Here is a 26,449-nt window from a genome sequence, read left to right as displayed (position 1 = left end):
CCTATCGTCCCTTCGCTCCATAAGACGCACACACTTCCCCCCCACTTTTTTTGGGGGGGGGAGTGAGTGAGTCTTATGGTCTGAAAAATACGGTAAGTATAATTATTACCCAGTGCAAAATTTAGTAAAACATCTCATATATAAACCACTAGGGTTAGTTAAAAAATGTTTCAGAAATCCCCCGTCATCTCATAGAAACCTGCTTAATTGGAAACATAGACAATACAGACCCTGGTACAGAGCTTCCATCTTCAGAGATCAGATGGATGGACACTACTGACATCATATTGGCACTGTACCACAACTGTGGAATGTCCTCCCTATATGGGTTAATCTGGCTCTAGTTTTTGGAGTCTAAGCTGCCTGGTGAAAGCTTTTTGTTGGGGATACTGCTTGACTGGTAGTTTTGCCCTCTGCTGTGTTTGCCCCATTGCTTCTGTTCCTGATAATGGGACTTTTCTCTCCTGACTTTTCCTAGCAATGGAGCTTTTACTATAAAGTTTGGTTATATTTAAAAATAAATTATTGCCACTGCTTATTGTTGCTGCTATCTATTGCTGGTTAATTTTTGCTGTTGGTATGTATTTTTGGCTTTTTGTATTTTTGACAAGGTCATTTTTAGATTGTTTTATTTTTGAATGTATGCCAGGCCATAGTCCTTTTTAAGGGGAAGGGAGGCTAGACATGTTCTTAAGTTTAATTTAAATGCCAGTATCACCATGTTTCGCACCTGTCTCAGTATGATTTAGAATGAACAACCCTGGCAGGTACCACTAGAGCCAAAGTGTGGCTTGTTAAAATCTATACCTCCTCCAACTTGTGTACTTATCTTCAGAAACAAAGAAAGCTTTGCACATCTCTTTCATATAGGGCAAATATAAAGAACAGATTTCTTCTTAAATATCTTAAAGGAAGGGGAAAAAACCTTACAAACGTAAAAGCTTTTTCATTTACAAAGTGTATTTCATTCTTTAAAATCTGCTCTTTAGCATTACAAAATATCTCCAATAAACTATTATGGAAACACAATAAGCAGGAAGTTCTTAACTTGTCTTCTCTGTACAATTAAATTACAGTTCTATTATCTACACTTAAACATGTCATTTCCAAAACAAACAGTCCTTATCTTTTAACATTTCCTCTTGTGTTAACCCACCCCCCCTTCAGCCCTTTCAACATTATTCCTTTCATAAAAGCTACAGCTTTTGTAAGAGGGCTAGCTTATGTACCAAAGATTTTTCAAAAGAAGTTGTGCAGGTCTACATGGTCACAATTGTTTCTTGGAGTATAGTTTTAATTGCTTCTAAGCCTGTGTCCAGAACCGAAAGAGCATTTCTCTTTGTTCTAAATGGAACTTTAGGGTCTTTTAAAAAATGCACAGTAAGCGTTAGGACATAAAAGAAGCTGCACAGATCCCCTGTCTTACCCATTTTGATTGCTCTCTAACTTCTTTCCTAAATTTGATAGTGATGCACCATACTTAAGGAAGGTGGCTTAAGGAAGACTCTCAAAAACAAGGAAGAAGGTGAAGTTTCACATTTCATTCTACATAACGCAGTTGTATAATTTCAAATTATAATCCCATGAGAAGAAAAACACTCAAGAGAAATAATTCAGAATGGCAGTCCAAACTTTACACCATCCATGGGCATCCATCAAGTAAGAGTGCATTAATATTGGGATGAGATGGAAATGTCTTTAATTAGAATGCAAAGCCTATATTTGCCTGAACTTTCTTGCTCTGCTTTTATGGTTGTGGAGATTTTCTGGGTCTCTGGTATGGACTAACGGATGAATTTGGAGCTATATAAATAAATATAAATTCATATGTGCTTCTGAAGAGGAAGGTATGTAAGGAGATTTAAACACAAAATTTACCTTGAATCACATGAGAGTTGTCTTTTAAAAAGAAGTTATACAGGTATTTGGGAATAAATGCAGACATGCAGGCATAGGCCAGGCCTGAAAGAGAATCCACAAGAGAAATATCAGACCTTTCTTGCATTCCTAATATAAGGTTTTTCCTCATTTTTTTGTGTCAGTTCTGCTTTGGTTTATGCCGATTCCTGCATGCATTTTTGTGCCTTAGTTTTTGCTTCATTTTTATTGTCCCCTTCCTCCCTGGGGTTCTTTCCTGGTTCTTTTGAAACCACTTTTTCTATGGGCTGATTTTGAATTGCCTTTTCCCTGATTCATAATGTTTCTGCTGATTTCCTTTGGTCTGCTCACTCCTACTTATCTCCAGCCTGCTTTACAATTATTAGACTGTCAATAGCATCAAACCACTCCTCCTCTCCCCCAGCCCTGAAAATGGGTAGTTTAGGGTCATTTTTTTTTAAAAAAGCAGTAAAATATCACGATCCTGTTGTAATGACAGGTCAAACGCCTTCTCTGAATTCACAACCTTCATTTCTTTAAAAAGTCTCCATGGCCTTCTCTCATGGAGATATAAGGAAAAAAGCTTATCTCTGCAAAGAAAAAGATACAGACTTACTATATATTTAGATAGCTTGCCTGACCTATCATTACAATGATATTTCAATATATTGATATATTGATATTTTAATGCCCTTAAAATATAACAATGATACATCAATATAAACATATGCAAAAAATAAAGGGGTATGTGTGCTGTGATACTACTACTTATGACAACACCCTCCCTTGAAAATCCTGATTATTTGGCATGTGCAGAAGAAAATAATGTGACTCCACAACTGTGAAAATACACAAGTTATCATTAGGATCAATCCAGCACAGATAGACAAACCTAAATAGGTTGGCATGCATTCAATCTATGTACTCAACATTTTCATCTTAGAGACAACTGCTCACCTTCGTTGTTAAAATTCAAGTACAGGAATGGTGCACAGAGAGAATCTAGGCCTTCAGGGAACAAAATGTGCATTCAGTACACATCTCAGACATATTTATCAGGTAGTACAAACAGAATTCAGAAGATTAAAGAAAAAGGTAATCTACACAGTGAGAAACTTTCCATATAACAAAATACTATATGCCATTATAAGTGAAGAAAAGCAGATGTTAATTTTGCAATTTTGTGTGCCAAAATGCTGATATATAAAGCAGCTCCTTGACATGTACAAAAGGAAAATATTTTTCTACTCAACTATGATAGCGTACACATTTTCTTTCAGTGAGGAAAAGTGCCATGTGTGAATCATGAGACAAATTTAGAGAAATTCAATTTCTTCCCACTTCAGTGGTGTTTACCATTATCAAGAAAGAGCCAGGTATATTACACTCAATGCTGTAGGAAGTTTGCACAGGAATGCATTGTTTAGCCTTCTAAAATACAGCATAACATTGATAGGGTTGGTTTCAGATTTAAATTGCCATTCATGCAAGACAGAATGTTCCTGCTCCCCAATGCAGTCCACCAATTTCCCTACAATGCTGCTCCTGGGGGACAGGGGACCCTTAGGAACAGCATGAGAGGAGAACTGGTGGTCTGCAGTTGGAAGAGGGAACTGGTAGAAAGTACCCTACCCCTTCTGTTAGTGGAAAACAGCCTGGATTGAACCACCTGATAATATTGCAGAGTTATTTTAAAAATTCAATCACATAAAAAGAAAAAAATGAAAAAGACCATGCATTTCTGATTGCTTAATTGGTCAGCTAAACTAACCTTGCCAATATACAAGATCAGGATGGGAAACCACCCAAGCTTTCAATACCCGTCTAAATTTTGCATGACCTTCTGGTGATGACAGCAACTCATCATACTGATGACATCGAGGAATGTCAACTTCAATCTACAAGACAGCCAAGCACAGAAAATTAATTCAAAGTATGCTCCGCCATAAATCCAAAGACACAAAAAGGAATTTTGGAAGAACTCAAATAAGGCCTTCGGAAAACCCATCTGTTCTGATATCTCGCCACACCATCTGCGGGGGCTATTTAAGGGAATTGTTACAACAGTGGTCAATCAGCTATGAACACACTGCCCCTTCTTTTCCACTTCATATTATAAGCATATAGTTATACTCTGGAACATTTTACTTCTCTCCCACAAATTGGGAAATATCAAGTTATTCAGACTGTTAAGCTACTCTTATATTTTGCCAGTGATACCTCTCCTGGTTCCCACCAAATGTTTTTAGAAAGTGGGTGGGGCCTGAAGGGGCTTTTGCTGAGCAGGGCTTCTGATTGGCCATGAGAGATCTGACTGGCTGTATAGGTTGAAAAAAACAAACATTGCTTTGACAGCAGCTGCAACCACAGCACAAGACCTTCACCTGTGACTGAAGGTAAGTTCTGGGTAAGCAAGAAAATATTTTCAACAATATGTTCATTTTAAAAGGCCTCCTGTCTGAAATGTGGAAGAGTTTCTAACTTCTGTCTGAAATGTTGAAGAGTTACAATTAGAATTATGCATAACCTCACTCACAGACATTTTGCAGTTGGTTCTGCTTCCTGTGGTAGTCATTCCCCTCACCCCCATCACCTTGTGTCAGAATTCCGAAGTGCCCACAGATCACTTCTGTTGTAGGGAAAGGGAATTTGCCCCTTTGCCAGTTGGGATTTAAATGTGGAATGGGATACAAATATAAGCACATATGGAAATAGATGTAGGTAGTGTGGTTTCTGGATTCACATTTTGGTTCAGCCTTAATGTTGAGCAGGTATAAGTTAAATCTCTAAAATGGCTAATAACTGTGACTTGACACACAGGCTTATCGCTTGAAACCCAATCACTGTGAAACATTTTGCACACTCAAAATGCAATTTCATTGTCTCTCCAAAAAGCTTGGAAGAATTTTCAGGATTTCATAGGTGACTACTCAAATCCAGAAAGAGTCTTACTTGTCTATCTGTAGGAATTGGAGTGTCCTTGTCAATGGCATCATACTTTGCTTGAATGGCACCCTAAAATGTATTAAAATAATCAAGATCTTAAGCAAGATAACAGCACAGGATAACTGAAATTTGTCTACAATAGCAAACACAGAATTTTTACAACTATACACTGTAAAAACACATTGGACAAATGTTTACATATTCATTGCCATTAAATCTAATCCCTTATGTTTGGGACTTTGGACACCAAATAGAAAATGGTTTTAGTTAGACTTACATTTATGCCCTCTCCCCCACAAAAAATCACTTTCGAAATGTTACTGCTCTCTCAATACATTGTTCTGAGGAAGTAAAGGAACTATATAATTCTAGACGAGTCTGTCAATGCCTGTTGAATATCCATGCTGATACCTCGCAAAGATTTCATGTTGTTATTTGGTCCAGAGACATAAATGAGGCTGTTGTAATGTTCCTAGATCCCACTTGCCTGCTACCTTAAACACAGAAGGCAAGCTGATAGATGAAGATAAATGCCTTGCTGCCCTTAATCTGGCCCTTCATCCCAGGCCCTTCTCTTCTCTACTCTATTCTGTATTTATGCACACACCGTGTGCTGCTATATCACCACAGTTTCCCCACCCTGTGAAGCACAGAATAGAGGAGTGATGGGCCAGTTCATTGTTCAACCAAGACACAATGTCCTCACTAAAGCATATCCAGGCAAGGAAAAGAGGAATCTTTGCCATAATTGTGTGAATGGGCAATGCGTGGCTTGCTTCTTTAGAACAAGCTCTGCCCTCAAACATGATAAAGTGCGGTTTCACTTCCTTGTCCTCTTATCTCATACTAGACTATGTATGAGTCTTCACACACTGAGAGTCTCTCTCTCCTTCTCTCACACACACCAAGAGGAAACACAACGTGTGAGGGAAGGACAAAGCATCAAAAATTACAATCTAATTAGAGGTAGGTGGAGGAATGAAGAAAAAATAAGGGCATAAGTTTAGTTTATGAGCGGCCCTGTGGTGCAGAGTGGTAAAGCTGCAGTACTACAGTCGGAGCCCTCTGCTCACGACGTGAGTTCGATTCTGGTGGAAGCTGGATTCAGGAAGCCGGCCCAAGGTTGACTCAGCCTTCCATCCTTCCGAGGTCAGTAAAATGAGTACCCAGCTTGCTGGGGGGGAAGCATAAAAGACTGGGGAAGGCAATGGCAAACCACCCGTAAGAAGTCTAACGTGAAAACGTTGTGAAAGCAATGTCACCCCAGAGTCGGAAACGACTGGTGCTTGCACAGGGGACCTTTTCTTTTCCTTTAGTTTATGAAGGGAGAGGGAAAATTCTTATCTTTTGGCTTCCTATCACATAGCTAACTCCTGAATTAGAGCAGAAGCTCTAGAAACACATCACCCATACACAGAGACAACTGGTTTCATATTTATCACCTCACTCTCCTTGATCCAAGCCTAGCTCATAACACAGGTAGGTATATGTGTGGAGGGGAGAGCACATGGAGAAGCAAAAAAGGCTGGAGTGGTTCCTTAGGAAATTCAGGGGACAGATTTGGTTCTGGGACGTAGACCTGGCCTTGTCGTTTACTCTTCCCGTTCTTTTTCTTGTTGCTTTCCCATACATCAATTAGGCCATTGCCCCAGGCAGTGAAAGACAAAGGGCCAACCATCTCTTTCCCTACCTAGTTCTTCCCAGCTTTTGCTACCTAGGATGAGGATACCGAATTTCCGAAAAGGAGTTGGGGAAAGGTGAATACAGAATCAAGGAAGATCACAGGATAAAAGTACAGTATGATAATAAAAGGGAGGAGAAATCATAACTCCCCTCCATGAAATTGCATGGACCTTGTTCTAAGTTAATTAAATAATTCTAGTTTCTTTTACTCTTACCTCTACTCCAAGCAAGGCAGCCCAAACTAAACCTCTCATTAATGGAGGAATATCAATTCTGGCTTCCTTCCAAATTTGATTTTTTTTGTATGGATAGGCCTGGAGATAATTTAGAAAACTGGAATTATGTTTGATATAGACTAAACAACAGTCCTCCCCCACAGAGCTTGCAAAATAAATCAAAGTCTGAATTACAATGGAACAATCAGAAAACAATCAAATCCCACTAAAAGCTTATGAAAATAAAACAGTCTTCAAGAGCTGCCTAAAAGATGGTGACATCTTTTGGATGTTCTAAGGAATGTATTTGGGGAGGGAATTCCACAAACAGGGTGCTACCCTGGTCAGGACCACCTTCATTTCTGAAGGGGGCGGAGAGCAATGGAGCAAGGAATCTTGGAAAGTTCTTAACCAGCAGGAAAGTTCGTATCACAGGAGGCTGTCCTGGAATTACCCTAATCTTGGACTATTCATAGCTCTCCATCTCTGAATTAAGCTCAGAAACAACCTGGCAAGCCATAACAATCTGTAAGCATGGACATATTTGTATATTTCATATTTCCCTCTTATAAAATAGTTATGTTAGAACAGGGGTGGCCAAATTTGCTTAATGTAAGAGCCACATAGAATAAACGTCAGATGCTTAAAAGCTGCAAGACATGAACATCAGATGTTTGAGAGCGGAAAGGAAGGGAGGGAGGGAAATAGATGTGGGAGGAAGAGGTGGCAAGAAACCAACTTTAACTTTAAATGCATTCTCCAAGTTGCCAGCTGACTTGGCTTTGAGAAGGGATTTAAAAGACAAATGCCTTCTCCAACTTGGCTGACAGGGTGGTGGAGGCTTCGAGAGCCACACAATATGTATGAAAGAGCCACATGTGGTTCCCAAGCTGCAGTTTGGCCACCCTTGCATGAGGTCTTTTAAAAAATGTTTTGTTGCTGTCTAAAGGAGGGAATGAAGCCTATTTTCTTTTCCAGTTCAGAACTGATTAGGGACAAAGCGAATACATAAATACAAAGAAGAATCCTGTATGCTAGGAAAAGCTGAAATTCTTCCAGCTTCACTAATACGTACCTTTAGCAACCTGTCAAAAAGGACTATTCTGTTGAGTTGGTATTCTGTATCCCGTTCTCGGATAATAAGAGGAAGATTAGCAGCAGCAGATAACTCATTATTGCTGTTTGAATGGGGCATATTTGACTGGCTGAAAGTGAACGATATACTTGCTTAAAAAATTCCAATTTATCCAACATAATGAATTAAGTATAAAAGGAATTTTAGAAAAAAATGGCAACAGATTATCGGCATGTTCCACAATGAAGGGTAAAATCTACTTAAAAACAAAACATACACCCCTGGCAAAGTTTAATTTTAGAAAAAGTGGATACTGTAGTTATCATTGTTTTCTACATGAATGAAACCATTGGTGTTAATTAAAAAAAAAATACTTAGCACTATTTCCCAAACTTCATACCTGCCATTCTTAGGTCCTTTCTATACATCCTGGAACTAATTTATGGAATACAAAAATATATATTCAATAAACCTTTTTGATCTCATTCAGACCCTGCACAAAGAACAAATCAATGACAATATGTTGTCAAAGGCTTTCATGGCCAGAGTTCATTAGTTGTTGTAGATTTTCCAGGCTGTATGGCTGTGGTCTTACACCCCAGAAAATCTACAACTACTAAATCAATGACAATTGAAAAACAAAGAAGACTTTTATTGCTTTTCTAATAATTCACAAGCCTGACTTCTATGAAGGAGCATAAGTGGTTGAATGGGCCTTCTTGAACCAATCTGTTTGTAAGTAGTTTCAGTTGGGTAGCTATGTTGGCTTGCAGTAGAAGAGCAAGGTTTAAGTCAGGAACACTCAAAAGACCAGCGAGTTTTCCAAGATAAAAGCTTTTGAAGTCAAAGCCGGGTACATGTGGTGAAGGGAGCTTTGACTCTTGAAAGCTTATACCTTGGAATCTTGTTGGTCTTTAAGGTGTTAATGGACTCAAATCTTGTTTGGAACTAGTATTTTATTTCCTGTAAGGCAGTCAAGCCACCTACCAAGGAGGACAGAGTAGGCAGTGTGCACCCACACTGTCCAAAAAGAGAGGGATAATACTTACTCATCTTCAAGCAATGGATAAAATGCTTCCCCACCAACATCTTTCAGTCTCTGTTAGTGTTATAAAGATACACGGGATTAGAGAAATGTTTGGAATATTGAGTTATTAGCATAAAAATACTAAGAAAGAAATTTGAACAATAAAACTGTCATTGTCTGCTTGTAATTTTCTTGAACATACTTTGGAAATAATCTCTAGCTTCTTTGAGCTTTCAGAGGTGATACGTTCTCATGTAGCTCATTTATGAACCAAACGAAAGCTAAACCAAGGGCTTCTCCAGAATCTTAAGGCTACTGCAGATGCTATAGTGGCTGTTCCTCAATCACTTTTATGAGACTGGATCAAAAGATCACATGCCCTATGTCCTCATGTGTGAACTAACCTTTATTGCAGGTGCTGAGTTATAAATATTTCAGGGATTAAAGGATAATTTGCATGCAACAGGGAGCATGCTATCCAACAGCCTTTCCAGTTCCCTTAAACAATTACCATTACATCTCCAGTCTATCAACTTTGAAAACATATTTGTTTCTTTGATTCCAGAATCTAATACCTGTTCATTCAGTTGCTTTCTATAAACTGGAACTAACCCATGGCAAGTAAAAGATGCATTCCGTAAACCCCACTGATATGACCTTCCTCCTGAGTCAAATTCACCAGCCTTTCAAACAAGGACAGAATGATGATGATCACAAAACACACATATTTTTCAGAATATCTTAATTATACAGAGCCCCTTTTGTTTGTGACAGAATCTTACTATTAAAATGATTATGTTTTAGTTAGTAAACCTGAACCCCTGTACATCTCAAGTAAATACAAATAAAGATTTATATTGCAAGAAATGCAAATGACTGAAGTCTGCCACTGCTATTCTCTTTCAGTATAAAAGATATGGCTCAAGACAAATATGCATCTGGACTATGTTATAATTCCACCTTGCCATTCAAAGGATTTTACCTTGGTAATTCAGCACTATGAATGCATTCTTTATTACCAGCAAATGTTCCTACAAATTTTCATGCTCACCTCAGTGATAGCTTATGTTATTGTCTGACTTTATGTTTAAATAAAATGGGAAGGGGGGATGAAAATACTTTAGAAAAAAGAACACAGACACAACAGCTTGTATCCCACAAAGCATCAATGTAAGGTGTGTGGATATTCCCAGGTCCCTTTCCTCTGCCTGTTAAGCTGATAGAAGAGAGAGAGAGAGGAGAGGATGTCTTCATCCCTTCCTCCTCCTCACTGCAATTGCCCAATATGCACAGCTCTTTGTCCATATGGATTCTATCACTACAGGAGCAATCTTTTGGAGGAGAGGGGGAGGAATACTGGGGGGAAAATCAGTGTTCCACTGGCATTTCAAAGTATAGAAGCCAACATGTTAGTCTTATTCACTGTCATTGGTTACAGCTTCAAAGCTCAGATGCTAAATTAACCAGAGTCTCTAGTGCAACATGATTAAAATTTAATACTGCCTTTTTCTTGTGTAAGCCAGGCCCTGCTCTGAAGGTGCAGAACTATCTTTTCTGGGGATTTGAAACTCTTTCCTGCATGTAGCACTGATCCTCTTTTGATTACAGTCACAAAACTGTGTTCTAGGAGCGGCATGTGGAGGACTCTGAATGCTGACGGAAAAAATCCTTTTCATTAATACTGGACATTTGGTTAGGAGATTAGTGAAGCTCAAAACTGTTCTTCTCAAAAGAGAAAGATCAATGCTGAGCATATTCATCCTTGTCTACTGTTAAGAGCTGATATTTCAATTCCACAGTTCTGAAAAAAAATCTGTAGCATAGTGACAAAGGCTTTTTTTTGTTAAGAAAGTTTGTGCAATGATTTTTAAATGGCTTTAGGTTAAAAAGGTGACCTCAGGGTTTCTTTTCTTTCTTTTTTTTAAATGGCCTTTTAGAAATATCTCATTTGGACAAGTTCCATATGTAGAGATCACTATTTCATGCCATGTGGTATGAATTTCTAGGCCTCGATCCAAAGTACTATGCTTCTGGGTTTGTTTGTTTTTTTTAAAAAAAAAAATCAGACCCAACCTCTTTTGAAACCAGAGGGAGTTTTGAAAGCAGAAGGAGCTTCAAATAAATTTTATGACATGGTTTGAGAGGTTGAGAGGGAACCACAAAAATCCCATTGAGCATGCCAGAATCCTGCAGAATACCCAAAGCTGCTATTTGGACCACAATATTAATATTTAAAGCTGTTCATTTATGATTTATTGAAATAGATCGTAACAATTTGGATTTGGTGCATCTAAAGGTATTACAAAGTAGGTAGATACAAGTGAGGGACTTGTGAAATTAGTGGGGAGGGGGAATCCCATACTTTCCTACCCCTGCCCTCTTGTTTCTCGTGCCCTCCCCACATAAACTTCTCCCACTGTTTCTTCCCATTCATTCAACTCATCCAGCTGTATTGCCAGTTGTCTTCCCTGTCATCTCTCTCACTCTTCCCAACAGTTTGCCTGCACACTTGCTGTCTCAATAGGCTGCTCACTCTCCAGGCCTCCACTCTGCTTGCTGGCCAGCTTTCCTGCAAACAGCACCACTATCTTCACTTGCCTGGCTCATGTGGTGGTAGTTGTGGCTCTAGCAGCAGCAGCAGCAGCAGCTCCTCCTCCTCTCCTCCCCTTCTTTCCCTCCTACCAGTCAGTAGCTGTATTTCCTAATTATTTTGGTAGGCTTTTGCTGTTTAAAATGGTGTTCATTATCTTCCTGTGTTTTGTGGTAAGTTCAGTTCTGATTTTGCTGTGCGATATGGCAAGTTCAACTGCCTGTAAGTTGTGATGTCTGCACAAGTACAGACTTCACTTCTCTGATTTCAGGGCTTCCTGAAACCCCCAATTTGTCTTTTAAAGTTTTTGCATTTTTCTGCAAACATGGAAATCTACCATAGCATGTAGAAATTAACAAAAAAAAAACTATACAAAGATACTTTAAAAATGAATTAGGGTGATTGTTTAAAAGCTCTTCTCCAGTTTCCTAATTCTAATTTAATTGCTTGGAACAAAACAAATGGCACACTTTATGACAATCGGAATCACCCCCCCCCCCCCCACACACACACGCTTGGAAAATTCCATTGCAAACAATAGTGATAACTCCATCCTTATTATCTTAAGACAGCCATATCAGAATGTCACCGCGAAACATAAACAACAAGCCAGTTTGGTGTAGTGGTCAAGAGCGGCAGACTCTAATCAGCAGAGCCAGGTTTGATTCCCCACATCTCCACATGAAGCCAGCTGGGTGACCTTGGGCCAGTTACAGTTCTCTTAGGGCCCTCTCAGCCCACCATAAGCCTACCTTGCCACAAAACAACTAGAACTTCTGGCTGCCAGACAATCCAATGATCTCCTGACTACACTACACACACACACTGCCATATGATAATAAATTAATTACAAATATATGAATCCGCCTTACACTTTTTTCTGCAGTGGTGGCATCCTACCAGATACAAATACAAACAAATTATTATAGACAAGCCATTAATGCTTCAATCCCCTTCTAAATCCATTTGGAATCAGTGGGCTTAGAACTGACTTCAACAGAGTCAGCAAGCTGCAACTCTGTTTAGGACTGCGCAGTTAGTATTTGACTCTAAATTGGCTATTCTCACCAACAGAGGTTCCCCAGGATCATTTGTAAAAAAAAGGTCTTTCACTATCCCTATTACCTGAACTATCAGACCACTGATCCATCTAGCTCACTATTTTCTTCTCTGACCGGCTGAGGCAGAGAAAGGCTAAAGATTCCAAAATCTGACCTGAGAGCCTTTCTAAGCAAGATCTCATTCAGCCATGGATCCTTACTGTATTCAAAAAAGAATATCAAACAGCATAGTCTTTGTCATATTTGCTGACGCAGGGATTCAGGGGTTGGCCTTGCAACGGCTTTCCTCCTTTCTAGATAGTCGGGGACAAAGGGTGGCAATTGGGGGTGAACTGTCCCTGAGGCACACCCTTGAGTGTGGGGTGTCTCAGGGGGCAGTGCTCTCCCCGATGTTGTTCAACATCTATATGTGCCCCCTTGCCCAGATTGCCCGGAGGTATGGGTTGGGTTGTCACCAGTATGCTGATGACACCCAGCTCTATCTAATGATGGACGGCCGGCCTGACTGTGTCCCAGAAAATCTGGACCTGGCGCTACAGGCCGTGGCCGGATGGCTTAGGCTGAGTAGATTGAAGCTCAATCCAGCAAGGACAGAGGTCCTTTGCTGAGTTGTGGTGGTCTGGGTAGGGAAATTCCCCTACTGGCATTTGATGGTGTGCCACTGACAATGGCGCACAAAGTCAAGAGCTCAGGGTAACTACTGGAGCCTGCCTTGACAACGGAGGCCCAGATAGCAGCCACTGCTAAGTCCGCTTTTTTCCATCTTAGGCGGGCAAGGCAGTTGGTCCCCTTCCTCAAACGCAGAGACCTGGCTACAGTGATTCATGCAACGGTCACCTCAAGGCTGGACTACTATAATGCCCTCCACAAGGGGCTGCCCTTGTGTCGAACCTGGAAGCTACAGCTAGTGCAGAACACGACCGCCAGGCAGTTATTGGGGCTCCCCAGGTGGAAGCACATTCAGCCGGGACTGCGGGAACTGCACTGGCTGCCAACAGAATACCGGATTTGTTACAAGGTGCTGGTTATCACCTTTAAAGCCCTATATGGCCTAGGACCTGCCTACCTTACGGACAGTCTCTCCCCACATGTTCCCCAAAGGGTACTCAGATTGGGATCGCAAAATCTACTAGTAATCCCCGGGCCGAAGGAGGCCAAATTAAAAACCACCAGAGACAGGGCCTTTTCGATTGCAGCCACCTGCTGGTGGACTCAACTGCCAGAGGATGTGAGGGCCTTGTGGAACCTTGCACAGTTCTGCAGGGCCTGCAAGACTTCTCTTCCAGCTGGCATTTAACTGACACGGTGCCTGCATTTCAGGGAATTGGAAGATATGCCGTCGCCAATGAAATAGCACCAAATTTATAATCTGTTATTAACTGTTTTAACTATTGAATATTTTGTTTTATTGGTGAATGCGTAATTTTAATTCTTATTAATTTTAACTGTATGTTGGGATTTTATGCTGTGAGCTGCCCTGAGCCTGCTTTGGCGGGGAGGGCAGGATATAAAATAAATAAATAAAATTCTTTGCTTCTGCTCCTTCAACAGTAGTGGAAAGAGTACCTAAGGCCTGTAGAGAGAATGTTTTACATACTTCTCTCTAATGATTTCGTTGATTTCTACTGAGTTTTTTTTCTCTCACACTGCACCCAGAAACCTCCTTTATGTTTATTTGTATTTCAGTTGAAACTCATTGTGAGCTGCCTCAGAAGCCTGTTGACAGGTGGAAAAGGTGGCATATAAATAAAATAAACAAAGGGGGGGGTCCTCTCAGTAGCATTTAATTAAACATCAAATGGGAAAGAAAACCAGTCTGAAAAGCTCGAAAATTTGAGGTTTGACAAGTGCCTAAGCAACATGTCATAAAAGGTATAACATTTTCTGTCAGAAAAAATACTTTAAAATATACAAGCACAGAGAAACATATTTCTTCTTACATTTCTTAGCTGGCACAGTGAAAGCGTCACTGTTGTGTCATCCAAAAGGAAGCTTCTGTCTCGTCCCTGGCCAAAGCTCTCTCCATCCTCCAGCAGAAAACTGAAGAAAGAAGTGACAGTTTAAAATTATTTTCAACATACAAGGCACAAGACAGGTAATTTGTACCCAGGGCTCATGAACTTCTATAGTATTATTGCTGAGGGTTAATGTAGACTGTATCATAATGCCCCTGTATAAATCGATGGTGCGGTCTCATTTGGAGTACTGTGTGCAGTTCTGGTCGCCGCACCTCAAAAAGGATATTATAGCATTGGAGAAAGTCCAGAGAAGGGCAACTAGAATGATTAAAGGGCTGGAGCACTTTCCCTATGAAGAAAGGTTGAAACGCTTGGGACTCTTTAGCTTGGAGAAACGTCGACTGCGGGGTGACATGATAGAGGTTTACGAGATAATGCATGGGATGGAGAAAGTAGAGAAAGAAGTCCTTTTCTCCCTTTCTCACAATACAAGAACTCGTGGGCATTCGATGAAATTGCTGAGCAGACAGGTTAAAACGGATAAAAGGAAGTACTTCTTCACCCAAAGGGTGATTAACATGTGGAATTCACTGCCACAGGAGGTGGTGGCGGCCACAAGTATAGCCACCTTCAAGAAGGGTTTAGATAAAAATATGGAGCACAGGTCCATCAGTGGCTATTAGCCACAGTGTATGTGTGTATATAAAATTTTTTGCCACTGTGTGACACAGAGTGTTGGACTTGATGGGCCGTTGGCCTGATCCAATATGGCTTCTCTTATGTTCTTATGTTCTTACTGTATTCGGTCTTTCTACAAGTTTAGGGAAGTGAAGTTATATGTTCCCTAGAAAATTGTTCATCAGCCAGTACAATTTAAACACAGTTTATTTTTATTTGAAAATAAGAAGGGCACTGTAAGGCAAAATATTAGAAAGATTGAGAGTTTGTAAACTAAGGATAATGTGAGGCACTGAAGGCAACTCAACTAGATGGATTAAAAAAAAAACAATCAGGTCACTCGGTACTAGGTTTGGGTAACAGATATCTTTTGAAGCAAGGCTGGTGCTACCAATATCATTTTTTCTTTCTTTCAGGTGATAAAACATTTAAGGCCAGCAATGATCAAAAGACTTTAAACAGTTGTTGGGGCTCTGTCCCCTCCGCCTGTGCTGTTTTCAAGAGCTGTCCTGTTTTGCTCTTGAATATGGTATGCAGTGAGAGACAGGATCTTCTCACCCCTTGCACCACAGTCCCCAGCAGAATCAGCCATCACAACATTTTCATATACTAATAAACCAAACTCTAAATAGGCACAACACCCCTATGGTGGACTCAGTATTGTCTAGTTTGGCCCTGAGCCAATCTCACTTGTAGAGACATTGGTGTTATGGAATGCCAGGTCCATTAATAATAAGACCTCTATCCTTCGAGAGTTCCTGATCGAACAGGACATGGACCTGGCATGCGTGACCGAAACCTGGGTTCGAGAGGGAGACACAATAGCCCTCTCACAAACAGCTCCACCAGGTTATTCGGTCTTTCACCAATCGCGGACTAGCGGGCGGGGGGGAGGAGTGGCGTTATTTATACGTGAGGCTTACTCCTTTAGGGCACTCCCAGCCCCAAAGATCGAGTGAATGTGCCGGCCTGGTATTGGAGGCTGGAGAGGGTTTGGCGATCTGGCTGGTATACCGTACGCCTAATGCACAGCCAGCACCTTACTGTCCCTACTCGAAGCGGCGACAGGCTGGGCGCTGGAGCACCCAAGGCTGGTGATCCTGGGTGACTTCAACGTCCATGCTGATGACCCGACCTCTAGTCAGGCGACGGTCCTGGTGTCATCCATGGCGACACTAGGACTCTCTCAATTTGTTATAGCCTCCACTCACCAAGCTGGACACATGTTAGACCTGATCTTTGCGGCTGGGGTTACGGTGGACGATATAACCACTGAAGTGGTGCCATGGTCGGACCATCTTGCCCTTAAGGCTCATGTAGATATGCCACCCCAAACCTGTTTAGGCGAGGAGCCCATTATGGCTCGCCCGCAGAGCCAGATGGACCCGGAACGGTTCCAAACGGCCCTGCGGGATCCCTGGCCCTCTGGCGATTCCCTCAGTGGCCTGGTTGAGATATGGAATAGCCAACTATCTAGGGTCATTGACGAGATCGCACCTCGGCGCCCTCTACGGCCTCGGAGTAGGCTGGCTCCATGGTACACCCCGAAATTGCGCCAGCTGAAACAAGGCCTCAGACGGCTAGAGAGGCAATGGCGACGCACCCGTGACGAAGTGACTAGAACATCTTATAGGGAGTTTATGAGGTCCTATGAGATGGCAATCAAGGCTGCAAAGAAAACATACTTTGCGACCAAGATTGCGTCTGCAAATTCGCGCCCGGCACAATTATTTAGGAGAATTCGAAATTTTACTACATTGCCACAAGGCAAGCCAAACGTTAAGGAATTGGAAATAGGCTGTGAGGCATTTGCGAAATTTTTTGCAGACAAGGTCCAATCACTCCGCCATGACTGCCCTGCCATATTGGATACAGTGAGTGAACTCGAGGCTTCGTGCATGTCTTCAGATTTGATCCTGGACTGCTTTGACCCGCTCAGCTTGGAGGAAGTTGACAGAATCCTTGTCACTGAACGCCCAACTACGTGTGATCTGGACCCATGCCCCTCCTGGTTAATTAAGGCCTGCCGGGAGGAGCTAAGATGTCCTATACGGGACATCATAAATAGATCTCTTTCAGAGGGCTCTTTTCCAACGCCCCTGAAGGAGGCAGTGGTCCACCCTCTCCTGAAAAAGGTTACATCAGACCCGGCCGAACTGGCTCACTATCGGCCGGTCTCAAATTTGCCCTTTTTGGGCAAAATTATTGAGAGGGCTGTGGCATTGCAGTTACAGGGCTTCTTGGATGACGCTTCCACCTTGGATCCATACCAGTCCGGCTTCCGTCCGAGCCATGGGGTGGAGACGGTGTTGGTCGCCATCATGGATAATCTCCGGCGACATCTGGATCGAGGCGGCTCGGCAGTATTGCTGCTGTTAGACCTATCGGCCGCGTTCGATATGGTCGATCATTGGCTAGTGACCCGCCGCCTTGCCGACGCAGGAATTCGGGGGCTAGCCTTACAATGGCTTTCCTCCTTCCTTGAGGGTCGGGGACAAAGGGTGGCGGTTGGAGGAGAGATGTCCCAGAGACACCACTTAATTGTGGGATGCCTCAAGGGGCAGTTCTCTCCCCAATGTTGTTTAACATCTTTATGCACCCCCTTGCCCAGATCGCTCGGAGACATGGGCTGGGTTGCCATCAATACGCTGATGACACCCAGCTCTATCTATTGATGGGTGGCCGGGCCGCTGACACCCCTATAGATTTGGACCGGGCATTGCAAGCCGTGGCGGACTGGATTAAGCTGAGTGGGCTGAAGCTGAATCCAGCGAAGACAGAGGTCCTTTGCGTGGGTCATGGCGGGCTGGGGGGGAGATCTCCCTTCCGGCCTTTGATGGTGCGTCACTGATACCAGTGCGCACGGTCAGAAGCCTGGGGGTGCTACTGGAGTCCTCCCTGACAATGGAGGCACAGATAGCAGCCACTGCTAAATATGCCTTCTTCCACTTTAGAAGGGCGAGGCAGTTGGCTCCCAAACTAGAACGTAGCGACCTAGCAACAGTGATCCATGCAACGGTCACCTCGAGATTAGACTACTGTAATGCCCTCTACATGGGGCTGCCCTTGTGCCGAACTTGGAAACTGCTGCTAGTGCAGCGGCCAGGCTGCTAGTGGGACTGCCCCGGTGGGAACACGCGCGGCCTGGGCTGAGGGAACTGCACTGGCTGCCAATTGTATTCCGAGTCCGCTACAAGGTGCTGGTTATTACCTTTAAAGCCCTATATGGCCGAGGACCTGCCTACCTTAGGGACCGCCTCTCTCCATATGTTCCCCAGAGAACACTGGGATCCAGCTCCCAAAGTCTTCTAAAAATTCCTGGACCAAAGGAGGCCACACTGAAAGTAACGAGGGAGCAGGCCTTCTCAGTAATGGCTCCCCACTGGTGGAATCAGCTACCGGAGGAAGTGCGAGCCCTGCGGGACGTTAACCAATTCCGCAGGGCTTGCAAAACCACCCTCTTCCAACAAGCTTATAGGGAACTCTGAATGTTAGCCATCTGGATAGACATCCCACTGAATATAGCACCTTTAATTTATTATGGTTTTATAATTTTTATGTAATTTTTAAATTGTATTTTAACTGTATCTTTTATGAATTGTATAATTGATCATGGTATATACCATGTCCTGTTAGCCGCCCTGAGCCTGCTCCGGCAGGGAGGGCGGGATACAAATAAAAATTATTATTATTATTATTATTAGATAATAAGGGAAATCTCTAATATAAAGTATTTAATGTACCAAGGTAAGTACATATTCAGGTCTTATTACATGATATGCACTGCATAAAGATTTGCAAACTCGGATAGCAGATTTCAAAATAAGAGATTAGATAGTACAATACTGAACATGCAGGAAGGATGCTTGACAATGCAACTATTTTTCAGGCCATGGCTTCAAATTTCCCTTGCAAACTAAGTTTTTAAATTATATATATATATATAGCATTTGTGTATGTGTGTGTTTGCACCTGGAAATCACATCAACCTCTGGTGACTGACCCTTATTGAGGGCTTGAAGGATATTCAGAGAAATGGCTGAATGAGCCTGCCCTCACCGTCCAACTGGGTATTTCTAGGACAGTCTCCCATCCACGTATTGAGATTAGCTTTTGAGATCTGACAAGATCAGGCTTGCCTTGATGTCACTTTATAATTTATTTCTTTGCACATCCATCCCCAAAACCAGTATTTCATTTCTTACATTGGGAGAGTGCAGATGGGTGGTTTTGAATGAATGATTTCCTTGTTGACAAGCTCTTTTTCCAAGTCTCCTCCAGCCAAGCACCAGAGATAATAAACTTCTTCAATTGATCTCTCTGCTAGGTAATCAGCATTTGCATCTATTAATGAAGCCAACAAAGACAACAACATAACTTATTAGCAATTTAGAAGATTTCTCCTGCATTAGAAACACATTTTCTACCCCTTTTAGAAACAGAAGACTAAGTCCGAGGAAGAATTCTTCCTACCACGTTATTAAAGATAAATGATCTCCCCTTTGGAAGGACTAGAGGTAAAATCCCTTGGAAAACAAAGGCCACAGGGGTCAGCTTATAATGCGGGAAAGATATTAAGGAAGAGAATGTCTCCATCTTGATTTGGTACCAGAGAAAACGCAATAAATATATTAGAAAAAATTATCAAACACTTTATTCATAATTTAGTATATACTTGTCCAGTATAGTTTAATTGAATGCAGTGGTACTAAATAATAGAATACATGATGTGTGCAGCATTCCTCCAAAATCTAATGCTTATTCTACTTCTAACAACTGTATCTTTGGCTATATCAGATTTGTGGGAGGGGGAAAATAACTGTTTTAAGATCTGTTATTCTAAAAGGGAACTAGCACATTACATTGTTGAAGCTAAGAGAGAACTTTTCCTCTCCTATACATATCCTACACAGATGAAACTTCCTTAAATTGTCCAGCTCTTGATCCATCTATAGTCTATGCTAATTTACAGCAGTTCTCCAAAATCTTAAGAGTCTCTTTTCATCCCACGAAGAGTACTGAGTACCCCAACTGCTTCTACTGAGTACATCACAGAAAAAGTCTCATGTATGGAACTGACAATTGTTGCCAGTCTTACAAATGTTCTGAACCTTCTAATAAACCTTTCAAAATAATCAGCTGAACTCCCTCTTAAAACACTGTAAAGGGGAAATTTTAGACTTTTAAAATTCAGAAGTACAATACAGGTTCACAATCTGCAGAGCAACAGGCAGGGTGTTCAAGGGAAAACGCAATGGATATAAACTATGCAGGACAATGGACAGACACCTGCATCCAACCAGTGTGGCAGTGTGATAACTCTATTAGGCTATCAGACTAGGATCTGGAGGACTTAGGTTGAAGTCCCCACAGTGCCCTAGAAGCTTACTGGGTGACTTTAGCCTGGTCATTAGATTCCCATTCCCCCACCCCCGGTGAGGGTTCCCCCGATTTTAGGGCCTCCAATCCACCAGCATGAAGATGGTCAGCAGGGGAGCCCTGTCCCCAAAGAGCTCCACTGTCGCCACAAAATGCCTGGCTGTGATGATGTCACCCAGAAGTGATGTCATCATAATAAGCACATCACGTGAGGGGCGCTCTAGCATTTGGGTAAAAAATTCTATTAGTTGTTAGAGTTTTTACTCAAATGCTAGAGCATCTCCTGCATGATGGTGTCACTTCCAGGTGATGTCATCACACTGTGCACATGAAAGAAGTCCCCTGCTGGCAGCCAGATAAACCTGGCAATCCTATTAGTTACTCACTCTCTCTTTCTGCCTAACCTACCTCATGGGGTGGTTGTCAGGATAAAATACAGGAGAGTTTAATGATATTGTAATCTGACTTGGGTCCCCAATGGAGAGAGAAGTGAGGTATAAATATCTAAACAAAAGACTTTTAAAGGCACTGAAAATTTATGCCAATTCCTTCTTCCTCCTAAGAGCCCTGTGGTGCAGAGTGTTAAAGCTGCAGTACTGCAGTCCTAAGCTCTGGTCACAACCTGAGTTTGATCCCCGGCGGAAGATGGGTTTTCAGATAGCCGGCTTGAGGTTGACTCAGCCTTCCATCCTTCTGAGGTTGGTAAAATGAGTACCCAGCTTGCTGGGGGGAAAGTGTAGATGACTGGGGAAGGCAATGGCAAACCACCCCGTTAAAAAGTCTGCCATGAAAACATTGTGAAAGCAACGTCATCTCAGAGTCGGAAACGACTGGTGCTTGCACAGGGAACCTTTCCTTTCCTTTTTTCTTCCTCCTACAGTTCCTTGAACATTTATTCATGGGAAAGGGAATAAGTAGGAAAAAATGGGGGGAATCTGCAATAAGAGGGAGCAGCAGAAACTGCCACCCCTTCTTCAGAAAAGTCAAGATCTTAAAGTCTTTGTAATGTGACTGGATACAGGCCATAGATAAATCCCATTCAAGCATGCAAAAAGAAACAATTCATTAAAAAAATTCCACCTTTCCCTCACGATATCCATTGTGGCTTACAAATCCAGTTAAAATAATATAAAATGGCAACAGTAAATAATTTAAAATAAACAGCCTAAGAACAAAGGAACAATATGTGCCAATCCAAATAAAGAAACAATATCTGGTCAACAACCATTTGTGATAGTCCACAAAAGCAAGAAAACACCACATAGTAACTGTCTATGTCAAAAATAATTTTAGAATTTTGCTCCTAGACTTTGGTTGTAGCATCCTGTTTACCTTCACACAACTGGTTAATATCATCAGGAAGAGTTAAGTCAGCACATCTCAGAGTGGATGAAAAAAGGTTAGCGGGTTTGTGGAAAGGTGGGTATAAAGACGAGATTTCACTGAACACGGAGTCTTTGAGTAACTGGTCTGGAGTAGGCCTTGAGTGAAAGGGACAAAAAAGAAGAGAAAGAAGTTATACACACACACACACACACACATATATATTTTTTTCAAAAATGAACTTTAAAGCTATTAGGGAATTTTTGGAGTAGGATTCCCATTCCCACCAGCTTCAGTAAGCGGGAGAATGACTGGCAAGAACCCCATCATTTGAGAGAGAGATTTGTTCCAGTGTTTAAACTATTTATTAATAATTAAACCATATTGGAAAAACTTTTAATCATGTAACGTTCTAATATGCAGCATGCAGAATTAATCACATTAAGCAAATACCCTAATTAAAATGCACTGTATAGAGGATGCTTCTACCATAAGGTGTTTGCCCAGAAACAACAAGGAACAAGAACAAAATCGCACATTAAGTACTTTGTCCCAGCCATAGGAGCTAATGTAACTGTCAGTCAAGTCTGTGATGAGCAACTGACAAATCTGACAAAACCTAACCCCTATCATACAGTAAGGCATGAACTTTGACTTAGTCAAAACAGTACTATGAGGGCAAGAAGCCCCAGACTATTCAGGCACCTCTTCAAGTGTATAGTAGCTGTACATTATCTGTATATTATCGGTGGGTTGGGAAGCTCTTAGACTAATACTACTTGAGAGCCAGTTTGGTGTAGTGGTTAAGTGTGCGGACTCTTATCTGGGAGAACCGGGTTTGATTCCCCACTCCTCCACTTGCAGCTGCTGGAATGGCCTTGGGTCAGCCATAGCTCTGGCAGAGGTTGTCCTTGAAAGGGCAGCTGCTGCGAGAGCCCTCTCCAGCCCCACCCACCTCACAGGGTGTCTGTTGTGGGGGAGGGAGATAAAGGAGATTGTGAGCCGCTCTGAGACTCTTCGGAGTGGAGGGCAGGATATAAATCCAATATCTTCTTCTTCTTCTTCTACTTCAAGTGTTCCTGAGGAGCCTGGTGATCTAATGTTCAAGTTTTGGAGCTAATATCATGGATTTGAAAATATAAACTATTTTCTAGGACAGAATGTATTGAGGAATTCACTCATGCTTGGAAGAATATAACACTTTGCTACACTCAAAGCCTCATGGGAGGAAAAATCAAATTGGGCAACAGACAAATTCAGACTGCTGGACAAAATTGTCCCATCTCTCCTATAATTCTGCCACAAAACCCAAATGAATGAAAATCCAAAAGATTTTTTAAAAACTTCACTGTGATGCAATGTGAACATTATTAGGGCACTATCTAAACTTGTATATATTTCAAATAAAATATTTCTTTGCTCAGCAATCAGCTTCTGCCTCTATTATATATTTTATCTAGGTCAATAAAAAGCATATTATCTCAAGTCTGAGGAGATAAGGTAGTATACAAATTATTTAAGTAAATACATAATCTGGTAGCTTTGCATAATTTCTCTTTTAAAGTCCTGTGGCTGATTCATGTTCATATATATGCATGTGAACAGTCTGCTTATATAGCCAAAGTAAGAGAGGGGACTCATGAAACACTGCAGCTTTAATTTCAACGTACAGGTATTATGACAACTCCTCTCTTTAGAAGTTGGTATTGTGATGTCATAGTCACACAAGTTTTACCATTTTACATTGCTCAAAATGAAACAGCTTTTAGACCAGACTTGACTGAACCTTGACAGAGAAAGAATACAACATGCTAGCTAAGTTGTGATGGAAATTTACATTCCAGTTTTTTACCAGTGCTATTCCTATGTACAGTTACACCCTGCTAAGCCTCAAAACTTCATTAGGCATAGATGGCTGGAACTCTATTTAGGACTGCATTGTGCTCTGCATTCCTCATTATTATTGTCTTAAGCACAATGAAACAAGCTCTTATGTGTATATTCCCAGGTGCCTGAGGAATTCTTCCTACCGTATCTCGAACAGATGATTAATGCTATCATGGTCTGCAAACCACTTTCCATATAACTTTTTTTAACATCTCAATTCTAAAGTGTACATTCAAATAAATGTACCATGCATTTATGTTTTCCAGGAATTTGTGACTGGCTCTAGCTCCTAGTTAAGCATACACTTCTGGAAAACCTAGGGTTGCCTTTATGTAACATGGGTTACAATTAGCATTGCCATCCTCCAAGTGGGGAAGTACAAATTATTACAGACTACAAAGATTATACTCCACTGAAGTCCCTCGTCTCCCCAAACCTCACCTTTCCCAGCCTACACCCCAAAATCTCCAGCAGTTTCCCAAACCAGAGTTGGCAACTCTAGTAACAACCATGTTGCCTGACTGGTGGCTGAGGCTCTTTACTACTAGTAACCATGCACACAGAAGTTGGATCCCATAGTTGGATCAAGGAGTTGATTAACAGATAAGTAACTACAGAAATGATCAAAAAGTGATTTTAACAGATTGCCTCAGATGGCTGCCATTTTAGGCATAAATAGCAACACATGGCTACTGCATAAATACTGTATCCTTCTTGCTTTAAAGGGGATCCATCCATGTGCTCACCTCTTAGAAGGATGGAATGTAAGGCATTTCTTCAGCAGAGCTAAAATATTTTCTGGCATTTCCTGGTAAGCAAAAGCAGAAACATCAATAGAAATGACACTGAATTAAGCATTTTAAAAAATGCGCAGTTTAAAGACAAAACAAACCATAGGGAATTTTATTTATGTTTGAACATAAGACTGCAAGGGCATAAATCAGATTATAAAAGCTGTGACTTCTTGGGGGGGGGGGGTTAGAAAACTATGGACCATCTTCTCCCATATTGACCAGCTTGCCAGTTCAAACCTTCTGTTCTTTGTACACCCACCTGCAGAGGTCAGTGTATGCAGCCAGTGCAGTATAGTAGTAGTGTCACAGTATCTGGGAGAACTGGGAATGAATCACCATTCATGACTTGGGAGCTCACTGGGTGACCTTGGTCCAGTCACACTTTCTCAGCCTAACCTACTTCACAGGGGTGCTGTGAGGATAAACTGGAGGAGGGAACAACATGAAGATGCTTTCTCCCCATATGGGGAGAAAGGTGAGGTACAAATGAATTAAATAACTCACAGGTCAGGTGAGTGGTGATCGGAGACAGGCTATTTCCAGTGGTAGCCGCTCATCTGTGGAAGTGCCCTCCACTTTGTGGCTTGTGTGACACCTATCCTATTCTCTTTTAGGCACCAGGCCAAAACATGTCTTTTTAACAAGGCTTTTAACTAAGAGGTTACAGTCTCGAAAAAGGAGAACTTTCAGTATAACGGAAAAAGGTTTGAGCACATAATCTAAAAATGTAACACAGTACGGAAGACATAGAAATAAGTTTTGTTCTAAAACATATCCTCATTTTGCTTCAAGAAAAGGAGTTGAATGCTGTGATAATTAACATATCTAAAACTAAGCAATACATTCTTCTGGTCTGACCTTGATAATCTCCAGACAACCGTGTTCCTCAGCCAATACTGTTATGATATCATCCACACATCCTACAAAGTCAGAACATGAAGAAGAACATTATCAACATGGAATGACTCAGTGCAAAAAAAAAAAAAATCCTAGAAATCTTTCCTTCCACTTGAGGACCTGTCTCCAAACTACATCTTTGCAAGTTAATCAATTTCTAAAGGACCAATTTTAACAGTAATTTATTCACACATTTTTGTAAGACTCAAATTTGACCTTCTGTAATTGGAAAGATTTTACCTTTCTTTTAAAGCAAGTGAACCACTGGAGCATCAGAAGGGGAGGGGGAGCCCATCTTAGGCTGCCTGTGAATGCTAACATAAATAGATCTGGCACTAATAATTTGTGTTTTTAGCTTTTGATGATGTCACTTTAAATTGTATGTGCAGTGTTTTGAATACTGAAAGTGCTACAGAAATTCTAATTCTAATTATTATTATTATTTATTTTGGAATCAGTCATCTGGTGTGCCTTGATAGCAACACACTTTATATTTGCATTTTTGACATTCCTACCAATCAAAATCACCCTGATGATAGAAGCAATTATTACTTTGCCTGGTTTAGTCTCCTACATGGTTAAGCAGGGCTTTTTTGAGCAGGAACACACTTCCTTCTAACTTGGCGTGTCAGGGGGTGTGGCCTAATATGCAAATAAATCCCTGTTGGGCCTTTTCTACACAAAAGTCATGTGTGAAACAATGGTGACATCAAGGGGTGTGGTCTAATATGCAAATGAGTTCCTGCTGGGCTTTTTCTACAAAAAAAGCCCTTGTTAAGAGTTTCCTTCTAACACCATTACTTACTCAGCTTCTTTGCTACATATGGGCAATACTGCTTTGACATATCCTTAAACTTCCTACATTCAGAAGTGCTGGAAATCTGGCATCCCTGCACCAGTAGTATGACCTTGATTCATCTGGATCTTTATGAAGATGCTATGCCCTGCAGTTATTTTCACATAACTTACCAAGATTAAGCAGGAGTTTTAATCTTTCAGCTACGTCTAAACTCTGGAACAGCTTTCTGCCCTAAAGGCAAAAGCAAGGCATGAGATTA

At 41.4% G+C, this 26,449-nt stretch overlaps 1 protein-coding gene across 3 annotated transcripts in view; it reads right to left on the bottom strand.

Moving 5' to 3' along the window:
• The window catches only part of TBCK (TBC1 domain containing kinase), a 145,095-nt gene that overhangs the window by 79,808 nt on the left and 38,838 nt on the right, over positions 1 to 26,449 (bottom strand). For all 3 annotated transcript variants that reach the window (XM_060246961.1, XM_060246959.1, XM_060246962.1), the window contains 13 exons: positions 26,361 to 26,421; positions 25,353 to 25,414; positions 24,447 to 24,508; positions 21,823 to 21,971; positions 19,317 to 19,455; positions 14,416 to 14,515; positions 8,847 to 8,896; positions 7,798 to 7,927; positions 6,723 to 6,821; positions 4,831 to 4,893; positions 3,650 to 3,776; positions 2,836 to 2,886; positions 1,879 to 1,962 (listed from right to left, as the gene is read on the bottom strand). In XM_060246961.1, the coding sequence (XP_060102944.1) occupies positions 1,879 to 1,962; positions 2,836 to 2,886; positions 3,650 to 3,776; positions 4,831 to 4,893; positions 6,723 to 6,821; positions 7,798 to 7,927; positions 8,847 to 8,896; positions 14,416 to 14,515; positions 19,317 to 19,455; positions 21,823 to 21,971; positions 24,447 to 24,508; positions 25,353 to 25,414; positions 26,361 to 26,421 (1,177 nt within the window). The remainder of the gene's footprint in view (positions 1 to 1,878; positions 1,963 to 2,835; positions 2,887 to 3,649; positions 3,777 to 4,830; positions 4,894 to 6,722; positions 6,822 to 7,797; positions 7,928 to 8,846; positions 8,897 to 14,415; positions 14,516 to 19,316; positions 19,456 to 21,822; positions 21,972 to 24,446; positions 24,509 to 25,352; positions 25,415 to 26,360; positions 26,422 to 26,449) is intronic.

The sequence above is a fragment of the Heteronotia binoei genome, chromosome 9, assembly GCF_032191835.1.
Source record: "Heteronotia binoei isolate CCM8104 ecotype False Entrance Well chromosome 9, APGP_CSIRO_Hbin_v1, whole genome shotgun sequence".
In the NCBI taxonomy this organism is placed as follows: domain Eukaryota; kingdom Metazoa; phylum Chordata; class Lepidosauria; order Squamata; family Gekkonidae; genus Heteronotia; species Heteronotia binoei.
This window is presented reverse-complemented; position numbering and strand designations above follow the sequence as displayed.